Here is a 12,846-nt window from a genome sequence, read left to right on the forward strand (position 1 = left end):
GAACCTATAAAAGCATGACCGGGTATAGAAGCTTGAATCAAATGAGACTGAACAAGTACATGTCCTATGTCTGTCAGGCTTAACCTGAGAGGAAGGTCACCCCCACCACACCGAGATAAGCAAATACAGGGAACAGAAAGCTGCTTTTGTGCCACAGAAATACCTTTTCTATCTTGCTCCTAAGTAAGTGAGCCCAATTTTAAGCATTCTTTGTGTTTTTAAGTATGCTCTGTGAGAAAACTGAAAGAAGAGGGGGAAAAAAAAAGTTGAGATAAACCGAAACAAGCATTTGCCAAAAGGTATTTCTCAGAAAGTTTTAAGTTGCTAACTGCAGATTAAGACCCCTAGAATGAGGCACAGGACTGGGTGTGACAACAAAACATTAGAATTAGGTCAAAATACACAACATTGGTTAAAGAACAGGAGTCAGAATGGGACAGAGAAACAAACAGACAACATTGGCACTGGTGGGGGAAGAAACAGAAAATGAGCTAGAAAATCAAATGGAAGATGACAGATGAGGTGTAGAGGTTAGAGAAACTGGGAGTCTCTGAAGAAGTACAGGAAACACAACTCATGAGAACCTAAAAGAGAGTTTTAACAGGACCAGGAGTTTGGATCCCATGCAGAGAAAGGAACAACATGGGAATTGGGAAGGTATTTTCGCCTTCCTATTCCAAATTAAGCTATGACTGAAAGGGTAAATAAGCTGGCACTCAGCATTGCGGTAAAGACAAAACTAGGGAATGGAGAAATTGGAAAGGAAAAGCATTCCCATTAGAGTACATTTCCTCCCAGAGCTTGTCAAACTCATGAGGAGGACGCCTCTGCTGTCTGCAGGCATTTGCAAAGTCAAGTAGTAAAAACACACGCCTCTGGCACAAACTGCACCTAGATGACCACCACAGAATGACAGTCCCTGGGATCTGCCTGTTTAAGAGCAGGCAATAAATGGAAAGGCCCCATGCCATGCAATTTTACTCTGCGCCACTTTGATGACAATGTAGGGGGGGAGGTCGCCTTATTTTATTATCAGGAAGCAACACACACTCAGAGTGGAAAATTAGCACGGCTACGAGATGGAGAAAACTTATAATCAGGAATAATGCTGCTTAAACGACTTCACTTTTTCTCTCCCCCCTACCCACATGCAGATGTTACTCGTAACAAGATGATTATACGCTGTTTTTCCCATCGGACTCTCATCTCATTCAGGGACCAGAGCAAGCATGCTATGGGAATGAATCATCATATCAGTTCAGGAGCCTAGTTTTATGGGACAGCCAATTCATTTTTTTTTCCACAGAAATTAAAAGACAATCAAGAAATACAGTAGAGGACTGCAGGAAAGGAAAGAAGGTTCTTAAATTTAAAACATTTGAATTTCATTTTGCAAATGAAGTGAGAACTATGCCTCAATGTACAAAGTAACACAAAAGAACTTTTAAAGTCAGGCTACGGGAGTCTGATCCTGCAAAATTCTCAGATGTGTTACTTCACTGCCTCTGAGCAGCCTTCATCAGCGACAGTTATCATACCACATCCTCAGCTCACAGCAGCACCAGGAAGATAAATGTGCTTGTTAACTACTTGGCAATGACCTATACCGTAGAACTAAGCTTCCCAAAGAGTAAACTGAATTATTAGCACCTTAACCTATGCAAGGCATAGTCAAAATGCTATACATTGAAAGACCTGGATCACACAGAAAACCGTGAAGATTAATAAAAATTAAACAGGTTAGTAGCTTAGTTAAGCAGTGTCAATCTCTGCTCTGAATACATGCCCCACTGGTACTACACACACGCTGAACCCTGACCACAGACAGAATGACACCTGAGGGAGTCTCAGTTGTGGAGTATGTCAGGACCATTAGCTTTTTTTTGGCTGTTTTTCTAAACAGAGTAACATGCCTAGAATTCAGCAAGGATTAAATGAATTCATTCATTCTGAAGAGAGTCAAATAGCGGTCCAGTCTAAGTAGCCACACAGATCAAATATACTAAAGGAGTTAAAATTATTATACTGGATTGTTTCTTACGATAACGAATTGCCCAAGTGATACAATTCGTGCGTATGTTAAAGCTGGAGCCCCAGAACTAACTGCAAAGCTGTAAGAAGTAATACTGAGTACAGGATTCCTAGGGTATGACCAAAGCCATGGTTTGCCATTTCCACCACAAACTGATCAGCAAAGAAAATCCCAAGTTGTGTCCTCCTGTCCACGGTATCATACACAAAGAGGTAGCAGCTGCCGCCATTGCCGCAGCTAGCTCCCAGTGCCATTCTAGATTTGACCTTAATAGACTTCTGGTATTCCAACCAAACCAAATCTTTCACAGTAGTTTGTTCAATAGCATCTGAACACAGCAGAATTCAACAAGTCACATTAAGCAAGACTCGTTCCAAAGCCATTTGCCTCACCAAGTTCCCTGTCAGTGTATTAAAAGGCTACAGCAGCCCACATTATTTCCTCCTAAGTCTGTGTAGCCACTACTGCGATACAGGGAGGCTTAGCAACTGTAGTTCAACTAGACAAGTAGGTAGCAGGCTTCTGGGGGACACAGACCACTGTCAACCTTTAAGATCAAGTTGTTCGTTCACTGAGAAAAACTTTGAGAATGTTCAGCAAAGATCGGCCCACTTTTCCTTCCCAATTTCAATTATCCACAATAAGTCTCCATTAAGTGATATCCAAGCAAGCAAATACAAACACTAGTCCCTAGTGTAACTTAACTCTTAAAAGCTGGCATTTTTGTTTAGCTTGTGAAGATGTCAGCACACAGTGTATTTATTCAATAATGCTACAAATAAATAAAAATAGAAAGCCACTACTATTAACTACACATACAATTAATAAAGAAGCTAAACAATTAAAGGCTATAGTAAAATAATTTATTTCCGCAAATAATATATCGAGGTGATAGGTAGCTTCAGAGTTGCTATTTTCTGTTTAATAAATACAAACTAACAAGGAAAGCAAGAGATACTCTTATTGTGCAGTTACAATGCAGAAAGGAAGGCTGAAAGATCATTTTCCTTCGGTGTTCTTCAGCAAGGCCTATTTTAAAACATTCTAACAGCATATGAAATCCCAGACTGAGATGCTTTTTTTTTTTATAAGACCTGATTTCATATTACTTCATCTTCAGTTTACCAACTTCTGTACGTGTCAGAACTGACCAAAGTCAAATAGAAATAAATGAAGGTACCGAGAAGTCACTGAACCACAACAGTACCAAAAAAGGTGCACAAACCACTTGAGATCCACTCAAGGTTTAATTTATCTAAGCTGTCTCACTGCAATTCCCAGTATATAACCAAAAATAAACATAAAAGGAGAAACACATGCTGATATTTCAAAAAGGAAATCTGCAAAATGTTTTGAAAGGTTTTCAATACTTTCTAGATATTCAGAGCGCATCATGTAAAAAAGATCCTCAATCTATTTCCTAATTCCACTAGGATCTTTTTATAAATCTATCCCAAATGTAACCTTCTCTTACCATGCAGACTTGCTCAAAAGCGTGATGTACAAGCTCCACATGAAAGCAACCAAAAGTTCAACTTTTAGGATGTTCCTGCAAAATTACCGGTAGAGAAGCAAAGACCTACAGATCTTTCCCCAGATTTAGCACACCCATTGACTTATCAAGTAAGGCTGCTCTAAGAAATTATAGTTTGCTGGTTTCTGGTTTTGCCTTTTGTTTTTTGTTTTATATCTCTTTTGCTTAAAGAATATTTAAGTAATACCGTAAAATAAATTCATTAGATGAAATCACATACCCAAATGTATTCTGGATACCCAATTAAAATAAGCCATCCACCGTAATCCCTGTATCTCTAGAGCTCTGAAACAGTGATGCTAGACAAGGTGCTGAACTTTGTGCCAGCAGAACCTCCTCCACTGTGTCTTTGGGATTTACACATGTGCACGGGGTTTCCTTTGCAAAGTTAGATACATGGGCTGTATCTGGTATTCAAAGACATTAATAAAGGCACCATTGAACACTGAAGACAGACAGTATGCTTTATGCAAACTAGAGATTAAGAGAAAAATCCCTTAGAAAGGAATTAAAGAAAAAGATGGCAGTAGAACAAAACAAACTTTAAAAAAAATGATTTTAGAACCAGTGGTCCCCAAACCATTGCCACTGTATGCAACCTATGGAACAGTAAAATTTGTGAGCCTTCCAGATGAACAGCTCTCGAGAAAGATATTTCAACCTGTGAGAAGTTCTGAAGGGTACCGCTGGCATGTCACTTCAAAAAGATTGTGAAACACCAAATTAGTTTTCAACTGTACATTCCTCGTTAACGTTTTTTAATTCTTTGTTATGACTGGAAACAGTCAATACAATTAAGGTGAATAACAGAAACAATCATAAGCACCTGCCACTACATATAGAGTATTTATTTATGTAATTAATGTATTTCAATGCATGCAGTTTTCAACTTCAGAAGGAACCCTACTCATTCCTTTTGTCTAGCCCTGTTTTCATTCCCACCTGGCTGTAACACCGTGTATTGGACTATCCTTCCTAATAGCTCCAGTGCCTGAAAGTGACTCCTGCTTCTTCTCTTCCATTGTGTAACGGGTTGTAAGGAAAAGAACCACAAGCTTCTCTTCGTGGCTGCTTGATGGGGCCTCAACACAGTTCACTTGCAAAAGAGGTAAACAGAAGGAGAACCAGGGTCATACCACAAGTTGGATCTCCAGCTGCAGTACAGAAGCTGTTAATTGAGTGGTGGAGGGTATACTAACCAACTGATACTAGAAAGTACATCATCCGAATTTTCAGGTGATTCTAATATATGACCGAACACAAAAACAGTCACGCTGGGAGCTGGAAGACAAAAAATTAAGCTACCAAATTTACTCACTTTCTACAGTAATTCCAGCTCCTTCTATTGACGCTGCATCCTGCCTGGCTTTAAGCATGCCGTGGATGGACAGGTCCCCATTTCACTCAGGGAACTCCACCCCCCACCAAAGCCGTGAATCCCGTGAGCAGCACAAGTCAGCTCAGGACCTTGGTATTTTCATTTGGCTCCTCCAGCTCCTGCCTGCAAGGTGCCACATCTGTAAAAGCAGTGGAAGAGTTTACAGGAGACTCCACAAAGAATCAGAGAACGACACTGATTATCCAGAAAGGATGTGGCTAAGCTGGAGTTTCTGGAGATGCTCTGCACACAACGACTACCTCTGTCTCAGACCAAGAAACTTCCCATACGCTGTTGTCCACTGCTCTCAAAGATGTACACGGTGCAAGTGTACCTGTCAAACTGTGCCCAACTCTACTGACCTCAGCTGAACACAAGCGGTCATTCTGCCTCTGACAAGCAGAGGAACAATCCTGCTTCCATGGTGCACATGTTCTTAAGACACTGCAACCAGTATTCCCTCATCCATGCATGTTTTTTTCCCCACTGTTTCTTTAAATTGTATTGAAAAAAAGTCAAGTCTTTCTAGTAACTAACCTCTTCTAAACTGAATGTGGTATTCCATGGCCAGTCTGCCTGGTTCTGCTCACGTAAAACCAAAAACGGCTACGCTTATTGCTATTACCAGACCCCATTGGAAAATGAGTTTGCTCCTTCTTTTTCCTTCCACATTGGCTGCTTTCTAGATCTCCTACCCTTTACGTAACAGTTCTCCAAAAAATAAGATTTGGCATACCCACAAGTACTTCAACGCTCACAAGCTGGTATTTCTCTATTTATGTTATTATCTGTCACTGTATCCAGCTATAAGATTAGTCTCAATTATGCTCTTAAGCTCAACCTACAGACTCTTAATTAATGTGCTTTCCCTTCCCCCCCAAATAGATTCCTGACCCTGGCAGAGGAAATCAAAGTATTTTGCCAGAAATCAATGCTTCGTTGCTTATTTTCTCTTTATTGTACACTCTGAAGAGCATAAGAGGGATACGTTTTAAAGTAATATTTAACAGAATTTAGACTTTGGTCAAATATCTAGTAAGCATTATCTTGCCAGCTTACCTGATCAGTACTTTTGTAATTACTTAATCCTTTTAAAAACCATTTTCTTGGGTTTGCCAGTATTCTCCATCGAGCTCCCCTTTTGTTCAATTCTCCAATGAAGTCTCAGCCTGCCATCTTTTACAGGCACATAACTTTTCAAACAGCTATCTCAAGCGGCAGCTTTTATAAAGAGGCTTCAGCAGAAAAGCTGGAAGCGAGCAACCGAAGGAAAAGAAACCCTTCTTTTCCTGTAGCAGGTGGGAGGAGGGGTTAAGTAGAGGCGCGTTATCTAGTGGAGCCCTGGCTCCACACCTTCCTCTTTGGCGGGGCTGCCTGTTTCACCAGGCCCCAGAGCAGGCACAGGACCCAGCAGCACAGAGCGAGCATGGCACGCACCCTGAGCCTGCGCCCGCTGGCTGCCGCACACCAAGGCGCGTTTGGCCACGTAAATGCCACCTGAAGACCAGACTTTGGGTACGAGCAGCACAACCCGTCCTTACCACAGTTTAGCCATTTCAGCCCTGATGACAAAAAAAGGAAGGAAGGGGTGGGGGCATTCATCAACTGTGCCATCTTCTTCGCCACGGCATCTTACAGTCAGCGACTGCACTCGATAGGTGACACAGCAGAACCACAGGCCGTTAATCACAGCAGTATTTCCAGGTCAAAACGTTTAAATTTACAGTGGAGCAGGTCTTATAGACTTACTATCCAGATATTTAGTAGTACTTTCTCTATCACGATTAATTCCACTGTTTCACTAGGGAAAGAACTGGGACTTGGGACAAAAAAAAAAAAGGAGAGAATGATTGTTCTTTTCCCTTCTAAAGACCAAAAATATATATATATACCAATTAGTACCTTTATTTTCTGGCATTAAATGAAACCTAAGGCAGCCCATCATCAGACTGGAAATTTAAAATTTCCCAGCATTCATTATACATTTTAGACATCGTGTAATGGTGGGCATGCAATAATCCACAACAAGGTAAACAGTTCATCTTTCTTCCCTGAGGCAGGATTATATATATGTGCAGAGGTTTTTAAGAACAGGTTAGACAATCCTTCAAGGTTTCATACTCTCTACCTATCCTGTTCCAGCGCTCAAGAACACTTAAAGTTTTACCTACAACCTGACCTAGATTATCACTTTTCCATATGCAGCTCAAGTTCTACTCTTAGAAGACATTGAAAACAGCTTTTTGTTCCCATCTCTAGCATCTTCTTCCATTTCTGAAGTTTATTACCACATATGTTATTCGTCCCTTAACCATTCTCCTTTGTAGGATAAGCTAGATCTTTCAAAAACGAGGTTCTTCCTTAAATGTCTTACTCTCATTACACTCCCACAGACTTTCTAGGACCTTCATCTGTATTTCCAGGTGCCGGTACTTCTTCACGTAGCTGATCTCTCCTCCAAATGGCAGTATTAAACAAATGTACCCATTACTTTGAACTGCTGCAATTTCATCTCCTGTTCCACCACTCCTCTTTCACTTTCTTCCCGCTCATGTGGCCTTTCATTCCCTGAACTCTGCTATCTGTACCACACTTGGCCACCCTTATCTTTTACAAGCAAGCTTTGAGTGACTACGTATTTCTGGTTGCGTTTTTGCAAACTAAGATATTTTTCAGTTGCCTCTGAACTATGAAAATTCTCTACAAGATTAATGTTTTAAAACAATCACTATTTCATGCTAATTCTCACTCCGTGAAAGCTACAACACTTCACAACAGATCACGCCCTGCTGTTTAAGAATTTCAGCTTGTTTGCTTTTGTTTTTGTTTTTAAACTAAGTGGAGATATATTCTAATTTGAATATGGAATAGTACCTTGTCTCTTTTTCGATAGGGAAATGTGAAAGCCCAGTTGTCTTAGGTATTAACAAACTACACCTTAAATGCAGAACCTGTTTAAACAGTTTTAAAAAAAATACTGGAATGGGTAAAGATCAAGCATGGTTCGGGAGGTAGGCCACAGAATCAAAGCCGCTAATCTTGAAGTGAGTGGTAATGAATGTCAATGATGAAAAGTCCCCAAAGCCTGTTCTTACTGACACTAATTGGCATCTTTTGGTAGATGGAGAAGAAATGGTGAACACGCGTGGAGACTTCCCTGCCCTGAATATATGATGTCCCACTGAGCAGTAGAAAGGCAATGCTAGCCAGCAGCGACACTCATGTTGTGACTTTTGTCAACAAGTAACAATAGAACAGTGGTCAATGACAACCCCAACACCCACACAGAATATTCTGGGGTATTCTGAACCCCAACTTGTTTTAGTGTTCAACATGAATATACCTAATGCCAATGACCCAAGTGCTTTTATGGGGATAGCAAATTCTTAACATTACTCTGAGAAAATAGCTGCAGATCTGAAGCTGGTTTTATGTTGTTACATCTAGAGGGAAACATAGATGTGCATAGGCTTGATGTGCAATGCACAGAAAGTAAGTTTCGCATATTCACTGATGTCAGCTATTATAAAGCATGACCTGTTTTGCTTCTGTTAATAAAAACAAAAGCAAAAACATGCTATTCGCTATGCTGCTACATGTGACGTGCTATAAATATACTTACATCTTTTGCCATGTTACCAAAGACTAGAAATCAATCCTCTTAAAATCTTGATGGCTGCAGGACACAGAGACAATGATGCTATTTTCTAGAAAGCAAGAAAAGCCAACATCAGCTCTAAAAAACAAGAGGAGGGAAAAGTTTTTTCCCCATTTCAATTAGTGCCTACCCCCAAACACGTTCTGCTTCGGTAATAAAGAAGCGTTTTGAGGAGGAGAAAGTTTTGTGCCACCGCCGGCCGGCCCCTATGCCCCCCGGGCCGATCTGACACGTGGGGCGCGCTGCCTTTGGGAGTCGCCCTGGCGGGGCGCCCTTCCCCCGGCCGATCCCAGCGGGGGCAGCGCTCCCTCGGCCGCCTCCTCCCCACCCCCGTTCGCGGCAGCGGGCGCAAGCAGGCCTCGGGGAGGGGGGGGGGTGGGGGGGGACACGGCTCCCCCTGGGGGGCCTTCAGCACCCCCCCCACCGCAACCTCCTCCTCCTCCTCTTCCTCCTCGCAGCGGGCGGCAGAGACTGGCAGCGCCTCGGGCAGACCGCCCCCCCCTTTCCCTCCTTCCCTCCCTCCCCCTCCGCGCCCCCCGCCCAGGGCCTCACCACCCGGGCTTAGCCCTGCGCCCCGCGCCTCCCTTCTCCTCCTCCTCCCCCCCCCCCCCTACGGCAGCCAGGGGCCGCCCGCATCGCCTGGGGGGCACCGATGGGGGGGGGACACCGTGCGAGGGCACCCCCCCCGGCTCTCCCCATCCTCCCTTTACCCACCTGAACGGCCGAAGGCGGAGAGCGCCGGCTCCATCCCCCGCCGCCGCCCCCAGCCAGGGACCCGGAGCGGCACCGGCACCACCACCACCACCACCACCACCACGACCACTAGCAGCAGCAGCACCAGCAGCAGCAGCACCCCAGCACCCGCCGCGCTGCAGCGGACGCTCCCCACTGCACATGTGCGGCGGCGGCGGCGGCGCGCGCGGGCCCCGGCGGGAGGGGGCAGGGGCGGAGGGAGCCGGCACCAACGCTCCCTGACGGGGTGGGGGGGGGCGACACGGCACGGGCGCGCGCTCAACGGTCGCAACCGCCCCAACGGCTGCCGCGGGGACCTCACCGGGGGCCGTCCCCCCCTCCCCGGGGCTGTGCGGGGTGAGGGGGGCGTTGGGGGGGGGGGGGGGGTCTCGGTGCGGGCTGTGACGGCCCCGTCACGGCTCTGTGCCCCCCCTCCCCTCACACAAGCGTGGGCTCGCCCGCGGCCCTCGCACACCTGCGCGGCCCCACCGACGGTTGGGAGGGGAGGGGGGGGGCGTTAATAACCCCCCCTCCCCCTCCCCGCCGCCGTTTTTCCCTTTTTTAAAATTATTTTTATTATTCGTATTATTATCGTCCGTTAGCCCAACGGCCCCGGCGGTGACGGTTGAAGGGGGGGGGGGGATTGAAACTTACACTTTTGTGCGTCCCACCGGCGTGACGCTGCGCGCTGACGTCACGGGGGTGTAGCGTGCCTTGCACGGGCACACGCGGAGCGCTCCGGGCCGCCCGCCCCTCCCTCCGCGGGCACGAGGGAGGGCAGCGAGCATGCGCGCCGCTTTTCGCGCCTTTCCCCGCCGCCCCGCCCCGCCCCGCGCCGCGCCGCGCCGCGCGGGAAGCGGCGGCGCGAGAGGGGAGCGCTGCTGGGGCGCTGCAGGCGCTGCGTGCGCTGCATGCACTGCATGCACTGCCGCCGCCGCCGCCGCTGCTGCTGCTGCTGCTGCTGGCGGTGGCACGTGGGCGGCGGCGCGCGCGGAGGGCGGGAAAAGCGGCGGCGGCCCGGGGGCTGCCGTAATGGTGGGGGGGCGGGGGGGGTGGACACACGAGGCTCGTCCCTGACCCAGAGCTGATGGCGCCTGGGGGAGGCCGGTCAGGATCAGTGCCCGGGCAGCCGCTGTGCAAACACCAGAAGCATCCAGCCCCGGTCACGGGGAGAGATGGGGTTCATGACTGGAGATTCGCGTTTGGATGCCTTTCTGCCTTAATTTACTTCTTTTTGAGGGAGATGTGTCACGTAATCACTATCCACCCTCTCCTCGGGGCGTCTCAGGCACAGCATCTCCTCACTACATGTCTGCCTCGGGTACCACAGCCCGGCCAGCCCCTCCGTCAGTGCCCTGCTCCCTCAACTACCCCAGCTCGATCACCTGGTCCAACCACCCCCCTACCACCAATGTCACCCACTGAACCATGTCCCTAAGCACCAGGCCCAACCTTTCCTTGAACACCCCCAGGGACGGTGACTCCACCACCTCCCTGGGCAACCTGTCCCAGTGCCTGACTGCTCTTTCTGAGAAGAAATGGCTCCTCATTTCCAACCTGAACCTCCCCAGTGCAACTTGAGGCCATTCCCTCTAGTCCTATCACTGGTTACCTGTGAGAAGAGGCTGACCCCCAGCTCCCCACACCTTCCCACACAAGTAATATTAAGCACCTTATGGTAGCTGCAGAAAAAATGCTTCCCAAAAGGCAGCATCTCCTCCTATTGATGCTGTCCACCCTCCAAGCTATATATATACACACTGAGCCTGTGTACTTGAACTGTTTCTATATCTCAAGTCTCTGCCTGCAACCTCCCTTTTTTATATTAATTTTTTTTTGAGAAAATTTGTTCCAGTATCCCAGAGGCTCCTGCAGGTTGCAGGATGGCACCTTCAACAGACTGTGGGGTATGTCTGTCTCAGGGCAAAGAAAGGACTACAAAAAAAAACAACTGTTTTTAGAAAGGTAGTTAAATGTCAGTGCAAAGTTATAAGACCTTTCCTCCAATGTGTTATGTTTTACCTCTGAGACTACTATCAGTTTTGAAAACTCTCAGGTTGAAGACTTGTAGCCTCTCTAGTGCAGAGGAAAATGGACAGAATCTTCTTACAAATAGAAAGATGAGAAAATAATTCATTAATGACTGTGATTTGTAGGGACTAAGAAAACAATACTAGCCTTTTAGAACAAAGGAGCAATAACAAAGGACAGAATGCGAACCTCATACCACTGCTTCTGCAAACTTCACAGCTCTGCAAACACAAGAATCAAGTCTTTTTTGACCCCAGTTGGTAAAGAAACAGTGATTGAAGACCACCTTATTCAATTACTCAAATTCCTCTATTTACACTTGTCCTGTAATCTCGCTGTGTTGCACCAGTGGAAAAAATCTTCAGCATTTCTCTGCTCTCTAAGCATTCCTCTTCTCTTGGTCTCTCTAAGGCTTTTTGGAGCTTTAGGACTTCCTTTGTGTTTGTAGTGGTGAAAGACTGTTTGCAGGTTTTTTTTTTTTTTTTTTTTTTTTTCTTTTTTTTTTTTTTTCTGTGGCCTGTCTCCTCATTTTAAGTGTGCTTGAAAAGGAGAACAGATCACAACTTCAAACAGTGTCAGTTTGGTGCAACTGTGCAGCAGACAGAGAGATGAGAAAAAAGTGTTTCGGATCATCTAGTCGATAATCAGACACCTGTGACACGCCAGAGTACGTGCACATGGATGCATTTTGACCTACATGCTCTGGAACTGGCAGCCACGCCATTTTCAGATAGGGACCTGCGAGAGCTCCCTTCTTAAACAGACACCCCACACCAGCTGATAAGCATGTCAACATTTGGCCTCATTGGGAGGCAGTATCTCCTAATTCTCAAATTTCTGCTCTATTTTAGGAAATAAAAATACAGCTTGGCATTGTAACCTTTAAAGTTTTGCCATTCTCTGACCTAAGTTTTGTCCCTAGCTGTCCCTAGGCCATTCAGATTGTCCAGTTTGTCCTTTATCTCCAGCAGCAGGGTTCAGTAGTCTCTCATGGTAGCTCACTGTCCTTACTGTCAAGAAGGTTCTCCCACCTGGCAGTGGTAATTACTCAATAGAGATGGTGGGAGGACCAAAGAAGCACACCTCCTAGGCTACTACCTGAAGCTGGTGGATGCTCTCTTCTGCCTCTCCTTTCCCTCAGGGCAGGGTGGACCACACGTTTCCCAGCCCTGAGGACATCTTGCTGCTCCTCTTTCTCCTTTCAGGGGTATTGTTGCCTCCTTCATCGTCAGATCAGCTTACCAGTGGATGCCTGGTACCGGCTGCTGTTTACATGCAATTGCCATTTCCAGCCAAACTACTAGCACTTCTAGCATGGCTTACCTCCTGTCACTCACCAGTCCCGTTTCTTCCATGCTCCGTGTTGCCCATGTGCTGGAGCACCGCCAGGAATGCTTACAGAGCAAAAGTAGATTCCTTCCCTAGACAAAACCCAGGAGAGCTTTTGTGGTTAGATTGTTTTGGGTTCACTCCAACAGGCA

General features: G+C 46.1%; 1 protein-coding gene across 4 annotated transcripts in view; it reads right to left on the reverse strand.

Annotated features, from left to right (window-relative positions):
* Positions 1-10,135, reverse strand: part of TFDP1 (transcription factor Dp-1) — a 41,162-nt gene extending 31,027 nt beyond the window's left edge. For 2 of the 4 annotated variants that reach the window (XM_040556273.1, XM_040556141.1), the window contains exons 1-2: positions 9,317-9,538; positions 8,567-8,651 (exon numbers count right to left, since the gene is read on the reverse strand). In XM_040556273.1, the coding sequence (XP_040412207.1) occupies positions 8,567-8,578 (12 nt within the window). In that variant the 5' untranslated portion in view covers positions 8,579-8,651; positions 9,317-9,538. Of the gene's footprint in view, positions 1-8,566; positions 8,652-9,316; positions 9,539-9,988 lie in introns of those variants that run through there. The other 2 variants (XM_040556348.1, XM_040556207.1) reach the window with 2 other exon arrangements.
* Positions 10,136-12,846: the final 2,711 nt, after the last annotated feature.

The sequence above is a fragment of the Cygnus olor genome, chromosome 1, assembly GCF_009769625.2.
Source record: "Cygnus olor isolate bCygOlo1 chromosome 1, bCygOlo1.pri.v2, whole genome shotgun sequence".
NCBI classification, from domain to species: domain Eukaryota; kingdom Metazoa; phylum Chordata; class Aves; order Anseriformes; family Anatidae; genus Cygnus; species Cygnus olor.